General features: G+C 39.5%; 2 protein-coding genes across 2 annotated transcripts; one reads left to right on the forward strand and one right to left on the reverse strand.

Moving 5' to 3' along the window:
* The first annotated feature begins 202 nt into the window (after positions 1–202).
* Positions 203–11,745, forward strand: fbxl3a (F-box and leucine-rich repeat protein 3a). The gene is made up of 5 exons (XM_088352762.1): positions 203–416; positions 4,500–4,872; positions 4,967–5,089; positions 5,568–5,739; positions 6,719–11,745. The coding sequence occupies exons 2-5, from the start codon at positions 4,501–4,503 to the stop codon at positions 7,357–7,359; spliced, it is 1,308 nt and encodes a 435-aa protein (XP_088208888.1). The 5' UTR covers positions 203–416; position 4,500; the 3' UTR covers positions 7,360–11,745.
* A 762-nt stretch (positions 11,746–12,507) lies between these two features.
* cln5 (CLN5 lysosomal BMP synthase) lies at positions 12,508–23,867 on the reverse strand. Its single transcript, XM_088352721.1, has 4 exons — positions 23,693–23,867; positions 20,543–20,717; positions 18,047–18,272; positions 12,508–14,082 (listed from the first exon to the last, which is right to left on the reverse strand). The coding sequence occupies exons 1-4, from the start codon at positions 23,791–23,793 to the stop codon at positions 13,589–13,591; spliced, it is 996 nt and encodes a 331-aa protein (XP_088208847.1). The 5' UTR covers positions 23,794–23,867; the 3' UTR covers positions 12,508–13,588.
* Between the last annotated feature and the right edge of the window lie 765 nt (positions 23,868–24,632).

A 24,632-nucleotide genomic window follows, 5' to 3' on the forward strand; every position in this document is an offset into this window, starting at 1 on the left:
GAACTTTAATTCCATGTTCATACTAAAAAAATGACAAAATACACAATACGATTAAAAGTCTTTGCTTATTTTTTACAAAACTTAACAAACACTAACAATTCTTGTCCTTGGTCGAATGTTTCGCGGGCGGCCATTTTGCTTCCTACCCATAATGCGCCGCGGCATCGAAAACAACATTTCGCCATTTCAGGCTCAGGGGGGCTGAGCTTCACTCCGGCGAGTGCATTAGTAGGTCAAGTGAAGCACTTGTTTGGTCTTAAACGCCGTTTTGCTCTTTAGATTACTCGTGGGGAAAGTATACGAAGGATGTTTGAGGTTTTCCTGGCCCGAGTGATCTTTTCCCGTGTCTGCCCAGGCTGAGGTGTAATCTCGGTTGTCGGATTTTCCCGCTAGGAAGCTAGCTGATCATAAACAAGGTGGGTACGCGATTCGGAAACCTGGCTTCAAAACATTAATTAGAAATTTAGATAAAAATAGTATTAGAAATACGTTAAATCTTAACAGTGAACTACACCAAATTATTTAAACTCGTATCCTTTATTACATAACTAGGATATCTTACATACGTTTGCTATAGTGTTGCTATTACGCTAGCAAACTCGTTAGCCCATGTAATTGTCGGGTTAACTCAACTTCTGATCCTTGAACGCATGATCTATTCAAACTCTGCATAAAGTTTTTACTATGACATATTCATAGATTTTGAACAGTACTGTGTTCATGAAGTTGGAGTATTTTATTATCCGTAAGGTTTATTTTTTACCTTTTCTGGTAACACGCCACCTAGCGTCATTTACCGTAAATTACGCCAGTTAAAATGTCTACGTTGGTAAATTTAGTGTAGCACTTGTGTAATTTCAAATTTTTAAATTCTAATTACTCGTTTCAGTCATTTTTAATGCTGCCACAAACGGTTTGAAATTTATGTATCTGTTGATTGTGTTTGTTGATTAACCAAATAAACATCAATGTTTTTGTTATAATTTATGTTAAAGATTGGCTATTTTCTCAGTAACATAAAATGCCAAGTTAGCACGGCAGCACAGTGGTTAGCGCTTGTGCAGCACAGTTCGTGGTCATGGGATCAAACCTTCCTGTGTGAATTGGCTGGTCCAAATTGTCCCTAGGTATGAATGAGCTAGTGTGATGTCTGTCTTCGTGTGCACTGCGACTAGCTGGCAACCAGTTCAGGGTGTCCCCTGCCCACTGCCCAAAGATTGCTGAGATGGGCTCCAGCACCCCCGCAACCCTACCGAGTTAAGCGGTATAGCTAATGGGTGGATGGATAGGTAAAATGCCTAGTATGCTAGAATATAACAACTGATATATATAACAAAATAAAACCATTATGGGAAACATACATTACTGGTTATATCGGAACAAACTTTGATCTATATTTTCCTAAGTAAATGGAAATCACTGAAACCAAGCCTAAACACATTTCCTAAAAAGAGATAGAAGTTAGGGCTGCACGATTTTGGGGAAAAAACCTTATTGCGAATTTTCAGACTGGTTTGCAATTTCAATACGATTTTTGAGTTTCAAAGAAAGATATATTGTGTGCTTGTTTTTTGTTGTCCTCGGGTCAAAATGACCCGCCACTGTTTTTAAAAATCTCATTTAATCATATTATATTTAACTTTAAATGGTGAGAGAACGAAAACATTGTTTTTATTCAAATTTTGATGTTAACTATATAAAAAGTACATAAATTGTCCTTAAAATGAAGACAACACTAGTGTTAATCATATTAAAATCTCTTAAACTTAAGAAAACAGTGCCTTCTTCTGGGGAGCCTTGTTATGGTTGCCGTATGCTCACGAGGCTCAAACAGCAGAGTTTCGTAAATACACAATCACACCACGTCTTATCTCGATATTGTTTAGATTTCGGTTAATCAAGCAGCCCTAAAAGGAATTGTGGAAAAAAAACATTTCTTAAATCTATGGTTTTACTGTTATACAGAAATAGGTATTTTTCTTTAATTAAATACATTTAGATTCTGCAAATCCTCAGTATAGCAAGCTAAAATATTGAGGGTTTAGGGGGGGGTTCAATTTTATTGGTTGTATGAACACCAGCTCGGTGTTTGGGTAGGCCGCCCGCCTCACAACTGGATGGTAGCTTGTTCTTGCCTTAGCTGGGTCATACCTAAGACTTACAACATTGATACCCATTACCTCCCTGCTTGGTGCTTGGCATTAGAGGTTCGATTTGGGGTTTTGCTCGCCTAACGACTCACAAGTGTTGCCACGCATTGGTTGCATAGAACCATCGTTGCATCATTTACCATTCACAGTTGCATGTGTGTGTATGGGATCCGACCTCTGATTAATCAGGGTTAAGGCTAGGCGAAATAGGAAGAATTGGTATTGAACAATTAATTCATTTCAAGAAATATACAGTAAGACCTCGGTTACCGCAGTTAATGGGGACCAAAACCACCTGCGATAAGTGAAAATCCGCAAAGTAGTGTTGCGCCTTCAAAAAATATATATATTATTATTATTATTTTTTTTAATTATTATTTTTAGACCTGGGTAATGGGGGACCAAAACCACCCGCAAAAAAGTGAAAATCTGCGAAGTAGCGACGCCCCTTCAAAAAAAGCAAACCAAAAAAAAATTAAACCATTACAGACCGCGAAGCTCTCAAACCGCGAAGTAGCGAGGTCCCACTGTATATGTATATATATATATATATATATATATATATATCTCATCTCATCAGCTGCACCGCTTATCCTCAGTAGGGTCGCGGGGATGCTGGAGCCCATCCCAGCAATCATCAGGCAGTGGGCAGGGGACACCCTGGACTGGTTGCCAGCCAATCGCAGGGCACACGGGGACAGACAACTCATTCGCTCATTCACACCTAGGGACAATTTGGACCGGCCAATTCACCTGAAATGCATGTTTTTGGAATGTGGGAGGAAACCGGAGTGCCCGGAGGAAACCCACGCAAGCACGGGGAGAACATACAAACTCCGCACAGGAAGTCTGGAGATGGATTTGAACCCACGACAGGTTCCCATGACATGATCTGTGCCGCACAAGCGCTAACCACTTCGCCGCCGTGCTGCCCGCATATATATATGTATATGTATGTATATATATGTTTAGTTAAATGTTATTGTAATTATTTTCCATTGATAATCAAATACAAGGCTGCAGTGAGTTCAAAATCAACAACGTTGATAAACAATTGACAATAGTATAATTAACTACTTCTCGATTAGTTGTTGCAACTTTACTCTGTGTACAAATGTATACAGCAAGGGGTTGAAAACCAGCCATTTGGCTGTTTTTAAGAATTGAACCGTTGTGTTTGGACTGGTTATGCTGCTAGTTTTGTATGGCAAGAAAAGAAGAAAAAAATTAAATACAACAAAGAAATGCGGCAGGCATGAATGATTGCAAGATTCCTGGCAAAATCACTTGAGTCTCTGCACATCACATTAATGAAGCTATTTACTTGCCAACCTCCTGTAAACGGGGACAAATTACTGTTCACCACCGGCAATGTTATTGTGGCTAGTGAAAAAAACCCAACAGTTTAACAAAAATAATTCTGGCAAAAAGAAATAACCAGTACACCCGAGTTGCCACAAAATATCCACACAGGCTTATTTATACAAGGAACGCTTTAAGTGTACATCTGTCTTTTTGCCTTCAATGATGAAATTTTCAGCGGACATCACGCAGCAAAATAATTTACGATGAACCATAACAGGCTGTTTAATTCCTATTTGGCAAACAATTGTGAAGAGAAACATGGTGTTAAAACTACTAAATGCCAATGACACGTTTTTTTAAGAAATCATTTGGTTTGAATTTCACTCCAAAAATACAACTGTACCCACAATACAAACTGCCACATGCATCACTGCAGACACGTCACACCTGCAGACATTGTGTAGAACTTTCCTACCGACAGAAAATCTGGAAAATATTACCTGAGCGTTTTAAAACTTTTGAGGTTCTGGATCCTGCCATATCACATTCAGTTGGCTGTGCTTTACTACAATGACACTCTTTTTCTGATCCAACTCTATCTGCTTTAGGATGACATTAGATACATTTCCAAATAGAGTTGAATATGTTTTTACTGACTTGCCAACCGTTTTTATTTTAGGAGAATTTATACCAATAAATAAACACTGTTGTCAATTTTAATAAAACGATTTCTGCAACAGAACAAGATGTTTATGTTTTTTAAAAAAAAGAACAAGTTAAGCCTGTTTCACAACCTTATGGAGCTGCAGTTCTATACTCCTTCATACATTTTTGTATATGTCATGCTGCCATTTTTTGTATTGTCTGCCTGTCCGCTGCTGTTTATTCTGGATGCCCTCTGTGATTAGTTGAATGAAAAGTAGTACATCCATGTTCTCTTCCATTTGTTATTGTAAACTTTTAACATGACTCAGTTCATTTGAATGATAATGCGGTTTTGTTAATATATTTGCTGTTGTGTTAAATGTGCTTGCTACTTCTCAGGATGAAGCGGATAAAAGGCACCAAGGGTGAGGGCAATGGCTCTCCCAGTAACAGTCCCCCTGAAGCTCGCAAGAAAGCTCGAAAACAGCCATGTTGGACATCTGAGGCGGCCTGCTCGCTGGACACCGACTGGGCTCGTCTGCCCCAGGAGCTTTTGCTGCACATTTTTCAGTATCTCCCGCTGCTTGACCGGGCCTTTGCCTCACAAGTGTGTCGCGAGTGGAACCAAGCATTCCACATGCCTGAGCTGTGGCGCTGCTTTGAGTTTGAGCTCAACCAGCCAGCCAGTTCTTACCTGAAAGCAACTCACCCGGACCTCATCAAGCAGATTATCAAGAGGCACTCCAACCACTTGCAGTATGTCAGCTTCAAGGTGTGAGCAGCACAGGGCATAGGTTGAAATGTATAAAAGGCCTTTTAAAAGGCAGATCCGGATTGTAACACCCTTTTTATGTGGCGTTTGCCAGGTGGACAGCAGCACCGAGTCTGCTGAGGCGGCCTGTGACATTCTTTCACAGTTAGTAAATTGCTCACTCAAGACTTTGGGGCTCATCTCAACAGCCAGGCCCAGTTTCATGGAAGTCCCAAAGGTAATTACCACCGTCTGTTGTTTAAAGGGACATTATAGTTAGCTTTGCAGAAGCCAGACTGCCGTATAGCTGGCTTGAAAAATGAATCCCAATTTAACAATGCTAATTGGAAAGGGGGACAAAAAACAGAGTAAAATATATTCACACTTTTTTCAAAGATTAGTGCCTTCCAAAATCTGACTGTAATTTGCATCAACTATTAAGAAAAATGGAGAAAATAACATTTGCATAACAATTTGGAGTGCAGCGTTTCTTTCAGATGGCTGTGATTAATATAATTTGCTTTTCCTTGCACCGCTGTACTTGGCTCTCACATTTCTCTTTTGCTTTAAAACTCATTTCAAATCAAATGTTATCTGGAAACATTAAACTAATGAAGATTCAGGAAGAAATGAATTTGTGAGGTTTTTAAAAATAACAACTCAGATCTTTTTTTTTTTTTACAAGACGTGGCGCCTCTCTTTTTTCTCTTGTTTAGTCTCACTTCATCTCAGCACTGACTGTGGTGTTCGTGAACTCCAAGTCACTCTCATCACTAAAGATCGACGACACGCCAGTAGACGACCCATCACTAAAGGTGCTGGTGGCCAACAACAGTGACACACTCAAGCTACTCAAGATGAGCAGCTGCCCTCATGTCTCGCCGGCAGGTAGGACATCCATTAAAAAGAGTCGGAAATCCCATCTGTAAAACGGACCGTTCCGAGTTATTTAATTTAATAAACTCCCCTTACATTGTTTACTGCTGATTGTTATTTTCTTTTTGCTTTTTTACTTCAAGTGTAGGATAAATCTGTTGCTGGAGAGGTGCATTAAATATTACAAGGTCCTATAACACAACTAGCTGTCCTTCTTTATTCACCTGACTCTTTAGAAAACTTAAACGTTGTCAACAAAATACTTATTTTTAAAGTAACGGAAATTGTTGCTTTCCCTGGTAACTAGTTACTTTTACTATAGAGTAACTGTTTCTAACTCAGTTACTTTTTGGAAGAAGTAGTGAGTAACTATAACTAATTACTTTTTTATAGTGACTTGCCCAACACTGGTAGTAACATAATAATATTATGACGTTATCATTTTAGAAATGGATACCAAACTGGGTACACTTTCCGCTGATCAATGACAAAAAGGAGCTCTCACCTTGAAAAGGGTTGCAGAGCCCGGTTTTATTAAAAAAAGTACCGTTAAACCTCCCGTATTGCTCCTGTTATGTGTTATATGAATAATGTTGGTAAAAATATCGACACATTTTTCATCTAAAGAGGCATACATGTATCTAGACGTAACCGCAGTGTTTTAAAACACATCTGCTATCGAATAAATGTGGATTTTTAAAATAAAGCTTTTTCGGAATATATTACTTTAGTGGTGCGTTATTACAAACTGTCACTTTATAAATATTTTTTGACTCCCTAACAGTTGATATGTTGCAGTTTATACACTAGTGCCGATGTTGCTCAAGTGTTGCTTTACAAAATGCAAGTTGGGAAAACTAGAGCAATATTAAATGCCACTCTTTCGGTTGGCTCAAGATTTAGTGCAGTAGTATCGTTGAAAGTTGTGATTTCAAATGTTATTCTTGAATCATTTCCTATTTTGAGTGATTGAAACATTGTTGCTTTTCAGGGATCCTGTGCGTGGCGGATCAGTGCCATGGTCTGCGGGAGCTGGCATTGAATTACCACCTTCTGAGCGACGAGCTCTTGCTGGCCTTGTCCTCTGAGAAGCACGTGCACCTCGAGCACCTGCGCATCGACGTGGTAAGCGAGAACCCGGGCCAGCACTTCCACAGCATCAAGAAGAGCAGCTGGGACGCCATGGTGCGACACTCGCCCAAGTTCAACCTGGTCATGTACTTCTTCTTGGACGAGGACGAGTTCGGGCCCTTCTTTAACGACGAGATCCCCGTCACGCACCTTTACTTTGGCCGCTCCGTCAGCAAGGAGGTGCTTGGACGTGTTGGACTGCACTGCCCGCGCTTAGTGGAACTGGTGGTGTGCGCCAACGGCCTGCGCCCGCTGGACGAGGAACTGATCCGCATCGCCAAGCACTGCACGCAACTGTCAGCCATCGGCTTGGGAGAGTGCGAGGTGACCTGCAGCGCCTTCGTGGAGTTTGTCAAGATGTGCGGACGCCGTCTATCGCAGCTCTCCATCATGGAGGAGGTGCTCATCCCCGACCACAAATACTCCCTGGATGAAATCCATTGGGAGGTTTCTCAGCACCTGGGCCGGGTTTGGTTCCCGGACATGATGCCCACCTGGTAGAAAGGATGGCTATTACAATGGAATACCACGTCACTTAAGTCAATAATCCCCAAACTTTTCTGTACCACGGACTGGTTTAATGCCTGACAACATACTCACGGCCTGGCCCAATTAATAACATTAGCGATAATATTGATAATAAAAAGATGCCTAAATCCACTGTGTAATCGCTAAACCACTAGGGGTATAGCTGTAGACGTAAAATTGGGCTTGAAAAAATCCAGCTCATCCCGACCTCGACCATTTAAATTTATTTGCAGGACCAAGCCCAAAGCAAACCCAAATTTACATAATTTATTTGCGAGGATTCCAGAGGAGGAGAGGTGATTAATGAAAACTAATTAATGCCTGTCTTTTGTAATCAACGTTAAACAAGATTGCATTCACATTTACATTTTTTATATATCTCTGTCTGCCGAGGTCACATTAACAGACAATTTTCCATCATTGACGGATTTTTTAAAAGTTGGCGGGAAAATTCAAAAGCCGGACATCATTTTGACAGGTGGGCCATAAACCACAGCTGCAGTAAATCTTTAAGAGTCTAGGACAGTACTTTAAGAGGCAGAGACAGAGAAGAACAATGATCATAGACAGAGACAGGAAGGAGTACTTTGAATAGATATTGCATGAGTATAGTACATGATGTGATTTTTTTTTTTTTCTGCCCACCCCGGTCTCTTGGCAAAAACTACTCACGGCCTCAGAACGCCTCAACGCACTGTGATGTCAGCGTAGTGTGACAAGACACTAACTTTATCACTGGAGTTCTTGCACGTATGGCCCACACTACTAATTCTAAAAATATGTGAAAAAATAATTGACTAGATTCCAACCTGAATGTAATGATTGACATTTTCGGTCCTACCTGGCGCAAAATTCAAGTCTGTCTTAAGACTTTACCTCTGTCTACATGAAATAGGAAAATACATTTAGTTTTATCTCCTAATCACACTGTTATTGGTCACGTTAAAAAAAGGCCAATGCAAAAAGCACGACAAGTGAAAAAAAACATGGTCTATCTGTGGATAAATCAGACTTGGGGACATCAAATAATTACATTGTAAATTTTATTTTGGTATTGTGTTCATAGTTTACCCCCACATATTCAACAACGTGGTACAGTGAGTAAAAGCGTTATGAAGACTTTTCACATGTTCTCTACATCCCTAGTGGACTAGTGATTAATACAACATTCTCATCGCTGCAATTTGGGTTCGATTGCCGTTTCATCCAATGTTATGCAAATGTCAGCGATAGTTCTTTACTGATTAGTCATTGCTCAAATATAGTAAGATAGTACCGTAAAACTTAGAGTTTAACATGTACCCAAACTTTGATTTAATAATGGCATTACAAAAGCACATTATGCATGGAAGACATGGGGAATAAACAAGAATGAAAGCAATATTTTAAATAAATTTGGTAACGTTCCATGGCCACAGTGGTTCTAGACCTCTGACCGAAGTCAGGACCCAATGTTGGCCATGACCAGGATAAACCTGCTATGCTTCGGCCAACCGCAAAGCTGTTTTTCTTTTTGTTTTTTTGCGCCACATGTCCTAAGGGTGGCTGACAAGGCGGCTATCAGCGCACAATTGCACTAAAATGGCATCAAGGTAAAAGGGGCTTTAAAACTGATGAGCAGAAAATACCCGGAACAAATGCAATCAAAATAGCCTGGTTGGAGAGGGAAGAATGTCTTTGTATATATTCTTGTGTATTTGTCAAGTGAAGGTGTACAGCGTCCATCCACAGTAGAGTTGGTTTTCTTTCTCGTCCCCATCGTTTTTGTTAATAATTTGTGCGGGTGAATTATCCCCAGAGCACTTCATGTCGATGGCAGACGATTTTAGATGGTGGAGCGGCGGTATATGAATGTATAGAAATATATGAAAAAGTAAATATGGTTTCCTATCTTGCCAAAAGTCGACCGGTCGGCTTTATTTGGCGGTTCAAACTGGCCGCGATTTTTCGTGGTTGCTCAGGTGTATTTCTCAAAAACATCTATTTGGTTTCAAGTGTACATTATGCTTTTCCCCTTTCATGCCCCACGTCCCACATAAGGGCGTGATGGAGTTAAGAGGTTGCATGGTCAGATAGATACCCTGCTGGCAAGTTCAGATGAGTGAAACTTTTTTTTTTTCCTTTTGAGGAAGTCAAAAGTATATGTATATAAAAAATGCTGTGTGTTTGATTGCAATGACATAGAAATGTTTGTATTTTATTCCAACCTGTCGGTTTTCGACAATCCTACTTTCTTACTGCACAGCAATCGCTTTTGTTTAGTGTTCCCCTTAAAAGCAGGGCCTTGCAGCAGAGTTGAAGTAGGGATATGCTGATGTGTATCAGATTTGAATATTGTGGAACTTTGATTTCTGTTGTATTTTTCACAATGTGAAATTCAATTATTAATAATGAATAATATAAAAAGAAGTACAACCCTATAAAACTGACCTCCCCTGCCACTTTTTAAACCTGTGTGTCCCAGCAGTTGATCATCTTCATTAATGGAAATTATCAAGTTAAAGGCGCATTCAACCTGACATAATGCACTGGCATAGCTGCAAAAGATTATTTTTCATTATAATTTGGTGAAATAACTGGGATGTTCAATTTGAAATAGTTGTTTTCCAGACCAAAACCAGCACAAGACACATTTTTCTTTAGTCACAGATAACAACGCCACCCGTACTCAAGTTTATCATACAAAAAGATTTTGCTCATTTTAAATATCCGTTTAAAATACATAAATTAACTTACTGTACCTTCCAGCAGCACTTCAATGAAAGACACGTTTATACTATTTTTGGATTTTGCAATTGTTCTCTTCTTCGAATTGAAGGAAATAAAACTAACAAAATCAAAATAAAATGAGTTCTGGTCCCTCTTAAACGCACTAATTACCTGCACAGCAAGATGATGAGCAAGGCATTATGGCCTCATGTTAAGGAGTGTAATTGACCCTCAATTTTTTTCATTTTAGGATAAGTTTACCATGACAGAGGCCTGGCCGACCAGTTGAGAAACACTGACCTAAACAGTATGTGGTTGGCCCGCTATCTGCCATCCATTGGAAAAGTAGACACTTTTGGGTGATGTGATTTAAATACTTTCATTTTACATTTTTTAATGGGTTGCACGTCACCGGCACAGTTCTGAGGTCATGGATTCTAATGCAGCTACTAGCCTTCCCCTGTGTGGAGTTTGTATGTTCTCCCTGTGCCTGCGTGGGTTTACTCTGGGTACTCCCAGATTCCTCCCACATTTCTCCCACATTCCAAAAACATGCATGTCAGGTTAATTGGCTGGTTCAAATTGTCCCTCGGTGTAAATGAGCGACTGAATTGTCTGTCTCTGTGTGGCCTGCGACTGGATGGCAACCAGTTTGTGTCCACTGCTTGATAGCTGGGATGGGCTCCAGTAATATGCTACTGATGTAGTTCACCGGTAATTAGTCATGGCATGTTTCTCTTGTTTACCAGCTCGGTGGCCTTGGGGTAGGGCGCCCGCCCCGAGACTGGGAGGTTGCAGGTTCAAGCCTCGGCCTGGTCATGCCTAAGACTTACAACATTGGTATTCATTGCCTCTCTGCTTGGCGCTCGGCATTAGGAGTTGGAATGGCGGGGTTTGATCACCTAATGACTCCCAACACATCAGTTGGGTTGAGTGAGGGGGCTGGGAATCCCCTCCTCTGTATCAATCTCCCAGAAAGCGTCAGGGTTCCCTCACCTTTTTCATGATCAAATTAAAGCACTAAACGACTTTCAGATCCAAATTTTCAGGGACTATTAAAAGAAGAAAACCAGTGTCAATCTTGCAGATTCATAAATATATCTGCGATTTATATTTGCAATTTTTGATCTTGCGTGTGCATTGATCAAGACTTGGGTTTTCAGATCTTGAGTTTATTGCAATTCACTTGTTAATTATTGGTGAATTCTTTTACATTGCTTTGGTCCACTGCTGGGACAGTTTCAAACTAAGGACCCCATTTCATTATTCCTTGACAGAAATCTGATTCACAATTTGCAATAATGTCCAAGTAGACATAAAAGGTAATTGGGTGGGAAAAACATTTTAATATTTTTAAAACTGCGGGACAATCTAAAATGCTAAGTATGGTCAATGAAAGCCATTCTCTGCTGTCGAGTAACTTTGATGTAGCAGTTATGCACAGACTGATGTGTAATGATTGGACTACAATAGTTCATTTTTAAATTGTGTTTTAATCTATTAAATTGCAAACGTGCATGTCTTTACGTTGATCCACTAAAATTATTTTCTGAGTCTACTGAGTGACCCATAAACTTTGCTTTCCTGCTCACCTGACTTGAACATGAATTTGAGACATGCTCTTCTGCTAATAAACAATTGTGAATGGCCGCTTTGTTTCCCATATTTCATTTGTCAGCACAACTGGTAGGATTGTAATCTAATATTGTTTGCAATGAGTAACCTACATTTTTGACCAAGAATATTGGGACAACCGTAGTTTTAATGTTTTACTTACATTTTGGGAACTGTTGTTTTTAAATTTCACTTGTAGCATGGCACTAACAAGGCATCAAAACCTACGTTGTTAAAAATGCCAGTTTGTAGTTCAAGTGGTGTTTCCCAATCTTTTTTTCAAAGGTCTGCACAGACCACTGCAAACCACAGACTATTATGACACCATCCCCTGATCTAAAACCTACATTAGGACAAATAATACACAGATATTGTCAACATAAAATATAGGTTATTCATATGCTACAAAATAGAAGTGTGTTTTAAGCTTAGATTTAAACATTTCCACTGAGGTTGCAGATCGAATCTCAGGGTGAAGAGCATTCCACAGCACCGGGGCCCGAATGGAGAACGCTCTCGAACCTGCGGATCTCTTCTTGGCTCTTGGGATCATTTGAAGACTAGCGTTTTCCGAGCGAAGGCTCCGGACCGGAACATAGGGGGAAATTGTTAAATCGGCAAAATGATGTTCAAGATTTTTTTTTACTTTAATGCATTTTATTATTTTTACAGTGCAAACTTAACCACTTCGTAAAACAAAATAATAAATATACTGTTCTAATGAGCAGATAATTAGTATCAAGGGCGGAGGTTTGGTCTTGGAAATGGTGGGGACAAAGCACATTTTTTAAAGCAATGTTTCCATGCCAAAACTACGCCTTTAATTAGTATATCACAAGAAGAAAGTGCTTTCCTGCGGTACACTTAACAAGGACTCACTGGGTAAAAAACAGTTAGAGCACCCTCAGATGGCTAACACTTAGCTTCATCATTGCATAAGCCGCATCTTATTGTCCGGAAAATACAAGTGACAAACTTTACATTTCTCAGGGGGAATTGCATTTTTTGCATAAACCAAGGGTGTCAAACTCATTTTAACTCAGGGGAACAAACATTCTCTCGGGGGCCAGACTAGTAGATAAAAGATAGAGAGAAATAAGAGAAAGAGAGAGGGAGGGACAAAGAAAGATAAAAGGAGAGAGAGAGAGAGAACGTGAGAAACAAAAGAGAGAAAAAGTGAAATAGTGACGGGGAAATGAAATACAAAGAGAAATACAAAGAGGGAAGGGGATATCAAAGGGAGAGAGAAAAGGAAAAGAGAGCAAAGGAAGGTAAAAAGACTGAGAAAAAGAGACCAAAAGGAACAAAAAAAGAGAGTAAAAGAGAGATAGTGAGAGAAAGAGAGGACGAGAGAGAAAGAGAAAGAAAAACAAGTACAGCCTTTTTGAGAGGCACCTGGCAAGTGGACATATTTCAACCTGCAGCTCATTTTTCTCATGCGCTTCTCTCAGTGTTGTCTCGCGGGCCGGACTCAATCCCTTAGCGCGCCTGATCCGACCCGCGGGCCGGCTTTTTGACACCCTTGGTCTAAACTATAAAGCTTTATATATATTTCACACATTCATAAAGGTATACTTTGAATATGAGGTGAAGATTTCTTAAAACATACCGGCCGACCTCAGTCAATTCCCCTTACTAAGTAGGAAGTAAACCTTACAAACACAACACAGCGCCAATTGACTCATAGCATAAGACTATGTAGAATGCAATGGTAGAGCCATTTTTAGGCAGACTTTTTGAGAAACATGGCAACAATTTTAAGCATTTACAAGCACTTCACCCGAAATTCAAGCACATTCTAATCTTTGAAAACACAACATCAAAATTTAAGCGAATTTCATCACCTGTACGAACCCTGTTAAAATTAACATCCTGGTTTTTAGTTTGTAGGCAGAGGAACCTCTTCATACTGGACATGCACATAAGGTGGTTTCATGGGGAGGATCCAGTATTCAAAATTGTAATAAAAATAAAAGATTTTGTCCACCACCACCTTCTTGTAAACCTCCAACATGCTGAGCGCAAACTCGGGCATGGACTGATGAGGTCGGAAATCGTTATAAAAGTGTCGGATGTCCTTGGCAAGGTTCTTGAGCGCCGGCTGCCCGAAGATGGCGCTGTCGTTGCCCAAGCGGACGGGCTCCCCGCTGAACAGGTAGATTTTGGTGTAATTGGTCTGGGAGCGGCTGACCAGTTTGGCCCCCAACTCGCTCAGCTTGCGGTAGGCTCGATGCACAAACTGCGAACAGTCGTACGACTCGAACCACAAGGTGGCCCCGGGGCCCGGCTGAGAGAGCACCGCCCAGGTTTCGTAATAGATGCCCGTCCTGTTGTCCTCCACAGCCCACTTGGCGAGGTCGTTGAACTGTTTACCTGAAAACAAATGAGCGCTAATAAAAAATAAAGCATGTTTGTTATACAGGGTTCGTACACTGTTGTTCATGGCCGAAATCAAGCATTTTTAAGGATTTTTACAGCCAATTTTTAAAGGAGAAATAATACATAATTATATTATTAATAATAATGACGATTGATTAATTGTCACTGTCATTATTAATATTGACCCACGTATTTTTACTTTACTTTATTTTCATTTACTACGTAGGCTATGCAGTCAGACTGACAAGAAATATAGCAACAATTTCAAGCATTAACAAGCACTTTACCCAAAATTCAAGTAGTTTTCAAAACATCAATAAAAATATCAAACATTAAAATGTAAGGATTTTTACAGCCAATTTTTAAAGGAGAAATAATACATAATTATATTATTAATAATAATAACGATTGATTAATTGTCACTTCCATTATTATCATTATTGACCCACTAATGACGTATTCAAAATGGGTGCAAACCAAAGAAAGTCAATTCTCCTAGTTTCATTTAATACGCTTTGTGATTAAGGCCTATACAAATAAACATGACTTGACTTGACTTTGTTTCGGATTGGTTTCATTTTATGAGCAATGGAAAAACAGTACATATCCTTAAAGTATAAGGACATTTCTAAGCGACCCAAAACTTTTGAATGGTGGTGTATGTGTTTAGAAAGCTATTGTGACCCCTACCGGTCAGTTTGGCTAATGCAATCGCTTTGAAACGCTATACAGTGTAACTCGGTTCAAAAAGGGTTGAAAAACAATGACCTAAAGCATATCGTTTAGCTCCTCAGTGGCTTTGCTTTGCCATTGCATTTTTGCTTGCATTAGTTTGGTCTAGATCAGGGGATGGTGTCATAAGAGACGGCTCAGCTAAAAAGTCTCTGTAGTGCGAAGTGGAAGGAGAAGAGGACGACGAGGTGAGCGGAGAAGATGAGGTAAAATTTTGGACTATTTGATAAAGTTTCAGGAGCGAGCAGAGAGAGTGGGAAAGGTGAGATGGCACAACATTCATTTGGACAGGTAACTTAAAATTAGTTTTACCTGGTTATATCAGTATCAGAAATTATTTTCCCCCCATTTTATTAACACTCCACTTATTGAAACATAAATATTTTGTTTGTTTGTTGTACATGATTCAATTGTTTGTTTGTACATGATTCAGATTGAATCGTTTCTTGTACATGATTCAATTGTTTGTTTGTTTGTACATGATTCAAATTGAATCGTTTCTCCGGCGCCGTCACGAATGGCAGCCACTCCAGCAGCTCCCGTGCTATTTTCGATTGTTCTCAGTTATTTTCGATTGTTCTCAGCTTAGGGATGCTGCTGGAAAAGTGAATTTCCCTTCGGGGATGAATAAAGTATCTATCTATCTATCTATCTATCTATCTATCTAATACGTAGTCCATGCAGTCAGACCGACGAGAAATGTAGCAACAATTTCAAGCATTAACAAGCACTTCACCCAAAATTCAAGTAGTTTTCAAAACATAGAAAATATCAAACATTAAAAGGAGTTTTACAGCCAATTTTTAAAAGAGAAATAAATCCATTATTATCCTCAGTAGGGTCGCGGGGGTGCTGGAGCCCATCCCAGCCATCTTCGGGCAGTGGGCAGGGGACACCCTGAACTGGTTGCCAGCCAGTTGACAATTTGGACCGGCCAATTAACCTGACATGCATGTTTTTGGAATGTGGGAGGAAACCGGAGTGCACGGAAGAAACCCACACAAGCACGGGAGAACATGCAAACTCCCCACAGGAAGGTTGGTAGCTGGATTTGAACCCATGACCTCAGAACTGTGCTGCACACGCGCTAACCACTGTGCCGCCGTGCTGGCCAAGGAGAAATAATACATTATTATATTGTGAATAATAATAACGATTGATTGTCACTTTCATTATTATTATTATTGACACACTAATGACGTATTCAAAATGGGTGCAAGCCAAAGAAAGTCCATTCTTCTGGTTTAATTTTCATTTACTTCGTAGTCTATGCAGTCAGACTGACGAGAAATATAACAACAATTTCAAGCATTAACAAGCACTTCATGCAAAATTCAAGTAATTTTCAAAACAATAAAAATATTAAACATTAAAATTCAAGCGTTTTGAAGGATTTTAAGCACCGGTACGAAACCTGATTATAGCTACTCTTAAAGCGCAAATGTCAAACTCGTGGTTCGCGGGCCGAATGTGTTCGCCACATCATTTGATGTACTCTCTGGTCTCCCGAAGTCTAGAATCAAGTCTCTTCCGCTGGTACAAAATGCCGCAGCGAGGCTTTTAACTAGGACAAAAAAGTACGATCACATAACACCGATTTTGGCTAACCTGAATTGGCTCCCAGTTAGCCTTAGATGTGATTTCAAGGTTCTCTTAGTATTGTACAAAATCATACATGGACTTGCTCCCTCTTATCTTTCAGATCTGATCTGCCCCTATGTCCGGGTCCGAAGCCTACGATCTGAGAGTGCCAGTCCTCTGGTGATCCCAAGAGCAAAGAAGTGTTCTGCTGGTTCGAGAGCGTTCTTCATCCGGGCACCGGTGCTGTGGAATGCTCTTCTCCCTGAGATCCGATTTGCAACCTCAGTGGAAATGTTTTCTACTCCCTAGCATATGGATAACCTACTCTTCTCGTCGGCTGAAAAATAGTCTGTGTAATATAGTGTAATAATCTGTGAAGCCCTTTGAGACTCTTCGTGATTTAGGGCTATACAAATAAAAATGACTTGACTTGACATGTGGCCTGCAAGAGCTAAAAAGAAAAAAAAGAGTCTAAAATTAGCATTTTCCATAGTGCCTGATTACTATGATATCCAGGGTTCATACACCTTCTTAATGGCCAAAATTCAAGCACTTTTTAAGGACTTTCCAAGGCAATTTTCCAATTTCTCCAGTACCATTAAAAGAAAAAAATCCGTTGTGAATCGTGTTTTTTGCAGATCCACAAATATATCTGTGATTTATATATTTGATTTTTAATCTTTCGTGTGCGTTTATCAATATATGTGATTTTTGAGTCTTGAGTAAATTGTGAATAGATATTTTTTAAGATATTTCTCTCCCATATAGGTAGAAATGAGACTAATGTGTAGCTTAGACATTCAGTTACAGAAAGTTCTTCCCATTACAATTTACCACAGGGGAAATGCTACCTTCTCTTTTTTTGCATGTCCCATGATAAATGTAAATAATTGATACGTAATCCTTGGACTTACAACAAACTAATGCCAGCTGCAGTTAGCAGGAGGGAAGAAGACATGCAATGGCAGAGCGAAGCTACCAGAGAGCAGCGTCTGCATCATTTTTAAGCAGACTTGTTGAGGATTCAAGCACTTTTCAATCCTTGAAAAAGCAATTTGTAGGCATAGGACACAATCTCAGCTCTTATCACCATCCGACATAGCGAAGGGGGCTCAAAATATAGACTTGGACACTATTGAGGGTCTATATTGTGGAAGAACATGACATTTTATCTCTATATATTGTAATATAATGAGAGTAAAGTTAACATTTCCAAGCAGTATCATTTCCAGGATATTTAAAAAGAATGGTAAAGAATGTGTTTTATCCATCCATCCATCCATGATCTGCATCGCTTATCCTCAGTAGGGTCGCGAGGGGGCTGGAGCCCATCCCAGCCATCTTCGGGCAGCGGGCAACTCACTTGCTAATTTACACCTACGGACAATATAATTGGCCAATTAACCTGACATGCATGTTTTTGGGAATGTGTGAGGAAACCGGAGTACCCGGAGGAATCCCACGCAGGCACAGGGAGAACATACAAACTCCACACGGGGAAGCTGCAGTAGCTGGACATGAACCGCCGTACCGTGGGGCTGCGCACTAAACACCCATCCACCGTGCCGTGTGTTTTAATATACCTAGATTCAAGCATTTTCATGTCTTTCAAGCACCCGTAAGAACCCTGAAACAGAATTCTTACCGCTGATTTCTGATATTTTCTCCAGGGTGCCGTTCTGCGCCCAGTGGTGATCGTCAATGCCGTCAAAGAAGCACGCAGCTCCCTGGTTGCACCAGAAGGGGGCGAACATACCCGGTCTTAGGTGGGGGAAGGTGCAGTTCCCAAGCTGGAAAATCTCATACCACTCCATGGTGTAGTTGGCCCCAGTCTTAGCACTGCGGAAGCCGATGGCGTCGTGCATGATGTGCTAAGAAGCAAACCAGGAACGTATTTGTTGAATTTGCTCGTCGTTACCAGTCTTGGGACTAACATGTTAGACCGCTATTACTATTCTCCTTAACGAGTAGTGTAACGCATTATTAATAACATTTAGTAACTCTGTTGTCACTACATGGTACGTTACTCTGCTGAACAGTTCGGCATCCCTTACGTTGTCACATTCAGCCCGCGATACGTTAGCGATAACATTTGAAGGGGGTGGGCATGTTTGTATTCAATTACAAAATACAACTAAATACAATTAGGACGCTGTCTCAAGAATGGAGTACGGGGGTGCTGATGTTCTCGACATGGAGATATTCTCCCTACCGATTATACTCACTTCAAGGACAATTTCTCAACTAGATAATAAAATACTGAAATCCGCGGGTAAGTTCATAAGTGCATATCTGGTTGGGTCTCACCAGTAGTGAATAGTAGCCAGTGTGTGGGGAAAGGGGTGTGGCTAAACAAACCAACCAGTAATAAATGTGGCAAACATATGCAAAGAATTTACAGTAGAAGTGTAATCAATTTTTGACTTTTTTTTGTAAAAATGTTTTTGCAAAACACCATGCCTGGAGTTTTTTTATTTTGTCTTGGATAGTACCCACAAATGAAAGAGAAATGTGAGTGGTTTGTAGCCCGGAGACAAAATGGATATGGGGTGCTCCTATGCAAGCTCTTAAAATTGCACAAGTCAAGAAATATAAAGGCTACACTGCTTCCACAAGTTAGTGTACAAGTTTTCTCACATATCAACACAATAGTTTAGCTTCTAGGGAATTAGATAACAAAGACTTGTGTTACAATGAAAATGGTGTGAATGACTTACATCCATAGCACGCAGCGTCTCTAATATAGTCCTTAATCTCAAGCGAAAAATGAAGCTCGAGAAGACAATTTTTTTTGCAAACAATACATTGTGTCTTGTTCACATTACCCGACACAGTTTTTAGCCACGACGAAAAAATGTTCATAGGACCGCCACTCCTCATTAAATGTACACTTCTCCGTGTTCTAAAATAAACTTGTCTGTCCGAAGTTGCTATGCGTATTGTAGGTCGACCTAAAACATGCATCTTCTCTGAAAGGCCCGACTGAAACCACAAAATTTCCATTGTTGTGGTCACGCGATGTTGCCACAAAAGTAAATCAGTCAATTATTAAAAAAGGCAATTGATAAATGTTACTAAATCTTTTTAGTTAAAAAAGAAAATACACATCTTAATGTGTTCACATTTTTAAGACTTTCAGAAATTGGAATTAAGACATTTAAATGCTAAATAAGGCCTTATTTTGAGAATAATGAATTCAATGCATTTTACGACTTTTCAAAGATCTACGTGAGTACATATGGTTATTTGTAACTAGATAGTCACTTTCAGAGTACTGTGCTACTTTTTGGTGTCAGTAATCCAGGGGGTAACATAATTACTTTTTAGCTGAAGTAACTAATAACTATTACCAGTGTCTGGGGAGTGCATCTTTTACGTCGGGCGTACAACTTACACAAGGTTTTTTTCAGATCAAACATTTGCTTTATTCCGATTTCGAAATCTTTGTTCGGTTTGGAAATTTCGGATTTTCGGTTCGTTTGGCAATTTGCATACTCGGCAGCCAATCAGAAACCTGCATCGAATAACTTCGTGCTTCCGGACTTTCCCAAGCATTATAAGGTCACACATTTGCATATCATTTTCCAAAGTAGACGCACAGAGAACACAAGAAAAATGGATATGTGGTTTGGAATCAAGCCAAAACCTCAGCCCCTTAAGAAAGATCCAAAAGAAGCTAACAAAATGTATGATGCTACAAAACGTAAACATACATTAAAAGCATCTTGGAAGAGGGGTTCACGTGGCTTGTAGCAGACGATGCAATGCAAACATTGCATGAATGAAGATGAGTTAATAGAGGTACATAATGATGGCAGATGAAAAACAGCGATGTCATATCCATGCAATGAATGTTATAAGTAGATTTATAATAAACTTAATTTTAAAGTGTTGTTCTGTTATATATTCTGATTATCAATCCCTAATACTTTGCAACAACGTTTTTTTTTGCGGTCAGTCGTCTTATTGTGTTTCAAGTTGTAAAAAATGGGGCAGGCAACTTTATGGCTGGGCAGGCAACTTTTCGGAATTGTCTGCCCTGGTGTCCGGTAACTTTTTGTCATGAGTTTCAGACACTGCTATCACTAATTACTGTCTTTGAGTATGTGCCCGACTCTGGTCATTACACAAGTAGACTCACAAGTTTCCCCAGGACGTCTCCAAACTTGAATTCCCACACAGGAGTCTGTAGACGGTAGACTGAAATGATGTCGGTGTCTTTCATTTGGGGAATGCGGCCCTCGGGATCGCCGGTGGGACAAAATGGGTAAAGGGCTTGACAGTAAGGGTCCGCTTGGGGACGTTGGTCGAAACGTCTGTTAAGCACATAAGCAGCACAAGCCAACTGTTTATGTTCTGTGTCAGAAGTTAGATTTTTTGGGCTCACGATTAAGACTGGAACCTTTGCAGTGCACCTTTAAAAAAACTCCACCTACCTTCAGATAATCAAACAGATTCATTCTTCTAAGGTCTTAACATGTGACGGTGTGGATTATTCGGACCACTACATGCAGTGCTTCTCAAATAGCAGGGTGCGTTTGACCTCACTTCACACGTTTTTTTTTTTCCATGTCTGTCCTGGAATGAAGCACAATTGCACTTCCACTACATTAGTGGGCAGTAGCACTCTCATTAGCAGTCCCTGCTCGGTGGTGTAGGGGTTTTGTTTGCACTGGGCATCCTCGTTTTGCACATAGGGCTTCAACAATTCATCGACAGAAATCGAGGATAGAAAATATCGATAACAAATTTTATTGTCGCCTGTTGTCGGCAGACACGCCATGATTAAAATCTCTGCCGGGAGTCGCCCATGTGTAATAGCGTCTCCGTCTCTAACTGTAACATACAGGAATGACGGCGTCAACATCAAGTATGTCGAGCAAAACTTCGAAACTTTGAAAAATAACTCAACTTTGAACTAATAGGCCTGTGTTTTTGCAACCTTTATGACACTATTTCTCAAAATACAACTTGCTGTAGAAATTTCGATGAGAGCTCTTTAGAAACTCTTAATCTAACCCAAACCTACAGATTGCGCTGTGACAAGAAAGTTGTTTGTTGCACCCAGCTTGAATTAAGTTATCCCATTAAAATTCCATTTAGGGTTACAATGGCAGAAATTCTCAGAATGAATGCTTGACTCAAAAAAAAACAGTGATAGCCATTAAGCCAACACAGACTTTTTGTTTTGGACCAATTACCAATATATAGGTCCAGCTACAGTGACTGTATTGTTGTATCGTACCATTACCATAGTGTTGAATATATACTGTGATAGACATTTGTATTTCCCTCTGTTCATTAAAGACAAAAGCTATGTCAGACATATGGCCCACGGGCCATATCCTGAATTTTTGAATGATTTCATCCAGCCCGCCATAACTGCCTGGGTATGTCAAAAAAAGAAGCGAGTCTCTAGGTCAGGGGTCTCCAACCTTTTTCAAGCAGAGATCTACTTTTTTTTACTAAATGGCACAAAGGGCACCATGTTTGAGATCCATTTATAAAATAACAACATACTATGCTATTACTATGTTGTTGCTATGGTATTACTATGTTACTACCAGGTTCATTTTTGGAAGAAGGGTTGAACGGACTCAGCTAACCACAAAATTAACCATTTTACTAGATAAGCACAATGACCCAAAACTTTAGAATAGGTTCGCGGGCATCACAGCTTTCCTCAGCGCCGCGTTGGAGACCCCTGCTCTAGGTCATTTCTATCAAAAGATATGCATCTTTTTTTTAATAAATGCAAACCAAATGCTCTCTCTGGCCGCTAGAGAGCAGTAAATGTGTAAAAGAGCTCACACTTGAGTGTGTATAGCATGGTGAGGAGGTTCAGGTTCTGACTGAGTTCACTCTACTGTTAAAAGAAACCAGTTAACACATTCAATGCCAAACATTAAACCCCTTTTTCTGCCATTGTTTGTGAATATATGTGTTATTCTTAAAAAAAATCCCTTGTCATTTGGGATTATAAAGTGCAGGGTAGGTTACCATAAGAGTGTGAAAGACAAAGCATACTACTGAAAAACTAAGCTAAAAACTTTGAATTTAAATGAATTTACTGATCCCACCCGCCTGATAAAAGAAAGTCTGCATCTGGCCCCAGAGCCAAACTGAGTGTGAGATCCCTGAAATACAAGGAGTTAATCAATTGAAAATCAAAAACTATGAAAAAAAAACAGAAGGAAAAAAAGCCAAATATTATCTTGGTCCCATCCTCTTGACAGTCCAAACACTTTTCACATTAATCATAACATGTAACCAGTTATTATAATGGGGTATGTAAAGTGAATGACATATTTTCATAATTCGAAGAGAAAAATATGAATAATGAACATTTGAGTTAATATGAAGAGAGATAATAATCCTAGCACCATCTTTTCCCATCACACCTTCAGATTCTACGTAATCACACACAAAATTGAATTTCATTTCCTTGTATCCAAGTTTTCTTTTGTGGGGTAAAGACCTGGTTGCTTGTTTTGATTTAAATCTAGGCTTAAAACACACACACTTCTATTCTATAGCATATGAATAACCTATATTTGGACAATATCAGTGTATTATTTGTTATTGCAACATCCATTGCAGCCTGGTCATCCTGGAAGGGGGATTACCTCATGTGCGGTCCCTTCTCAAGGTTTATTCATTTTCCTCATGTTGAGATTTTTGAGTTTTTCCTTGCCCTCATGTAGGTTTTAGATCAGGGGACGGTGTCATAATAGTCTGTAGTTTGCAACAATCTGTGGTCTGTGCAGCCCTTTGAGACTTCTTGTGATTAAGGGCTATACAAATAAACATTGCTTGACTTGATTTTTATTATGTCTTCTCTGCAAGGAAACGCATATAACAGGGGTGGTCACTTAAAAGCTTTGGCTTCAGCCAATTCTCTTTGGGCATATATTTACATTTTGTGGTATTGTATTGTACAGCTGTTTGAGTGCAAATTGTCATTTTCTTTTCCTTTTTTTAAATAATATTGATGCAGTTTTTGTGCTGTACCTAGACTTGAAGCCCATTTCAATAAATGGATATATATATATATATATATATATATATATATATATATATATATATATATAAGTTGAAATATGTGGATTATCAGAGAATAATTTGTTTTGAATGCAAAGTTCTTACCTTTTTCATACTTTCCCCTTACAATCTTAGTCAATTGCCAAATTTATAACTAGTATACAAAAATCTGTTTTTTATCCTTCACCAACAAAACGTTTTTCTAGGCGGTCACATGACCTTATCGAAACGCACCATCCACTTTTCCTACCTGTAAGGCACCGGCCACGTTTGTTTCTTGAACGCGTTGACAAATTGAAGAAAAAACAAAGATGCAAATAAAGAAACTAAAATCTCCCAAAATCGAGCCATGCTTCAAAACTTAAAACTTGCACGTAAAACTCAAACTTCGCTCTTTTGGGCACATGCTCTGCTTCCGCACTCACGGTCACGTGGTTTTGTTGTTTGCTAAAGCACGTGATCAGAAGAAAACCAATGGCAGATTCGACACAACTTTAAAGAGACACGGTATTATTTAACGCCAAAAACACTTTATTTGATGAAAAACAACATTGATTTGAATAATATGCTAAAACACATCAACAATCATTTTTAAAAAATTACTTGTTGGTCAAGAAGGTTTTTATTTATTTGAAATAACATGAGCCTCAAATGGTCTGGCTTGAGGGCCCACCATTCTCGTCTGTTTACAAGCCCTGACGCAAATCAAGAAAAAAAAACACTTTTGAAATTGATTTTATTAAATTATTTAGTCAAGGGATTGTATAGTTTTAACCAGAGATAGTCAAATATATTCATATAAAATGACTAGGTAAATTAAATCCACTTAAAGTCATAACATTCACTTTAATGCTCATTCACCTACATTTTTAATCAAAATCCAAATGTATATACATACCAATTTTCAGACGTTCATTTCTATGGTGTGTACCCTGGTTCGAATCCCGGCTCCTCCGTGTTGTATATGGAAGGGTCCTTGGGCAAGACACTGAATCCCAAATGCCCCCAATAAGCAGGTCAGCGCCTTGCAATGGCTGCATGGCTGCTATTAGTGTGTGAGTGTGTCTGTGAATGGGTAAGTGTGAAGCACACTGTAAAGCGCTTTGGGAGGTCTTCTTTGACCTGAAAAGGGCTATATAAATGCAGACCATTTACCATTTACCAGCCAAAGAGAGTGGTGCAGAATTCCA

The sequence above is a fragment of the Urocampus carinirostris genome, chromosome 14 (genome assembly GCF_059441175.1).
Source record: "Urocampus carinirostris isolate Australia breed hairy pipefish chromosome 14, RoL_Ucar_1.0, whole genome shotgun sequence".
Classification (NCBI taxonomy): Eukaryota; Metazoa; Chordata; class Actinopteri; order Syngnathiformes; family Syngnathidae; genus Urocampus; species Urocampus carinirostris.

What these genes read in the sequence shown, in the direction of transcription:
- fbxl3a (XM_088352762.1), top strand. Translation starts at nt 4,501, where the DNA reads ATGAAGCGGATAAAAGGCACCAAGGGTGAGGGCAATGGCTCTCCCAGT. An exon ending in TGCAGTATGTCAGCTTCAAG is followed by an intron (nt 4,873 to 4,966) that starts GTGTGAGCAGCA and finishes GGCGTTTGCCAG; the next exon opens with GTGGACAGCAGCACCGAGTC. An exon ending in GTTTCATGGAAGTCCCAAAG is followed by an intron (nt 5,090 to 5,567) that starts GTAATTACCACC and finishes TCTCTTGTTTAG; the next exon opens with TCTCACTTCATCTCAGCACT.
- cln5 (XM_088352721.1), bottom strand. Translation starts at nt 23,793, where the DNA reads ATGGCTCGATTTTGGGAGATTTTAGTTTCTTTATTTGCATCTTTGTTT. An exon ending in ACGTGGCCGGTGCCTTACAG is followed by an intron (nt 20,718 to 23,692) that starts GTAGGAAAAGTG and finishes TGTGCTTAACAG; the next exon opens with ACGTTTCGACCAACGTCCCC. An exon ending in GAGACGTCCTGGGGAAACTT is followed by an intron (nt 18,273 to 20,542) that starts GTGAGTCTACTT and finishes TTTGCTTCTTAG; the next exon opens with CACATCATGCACGACGCCAT.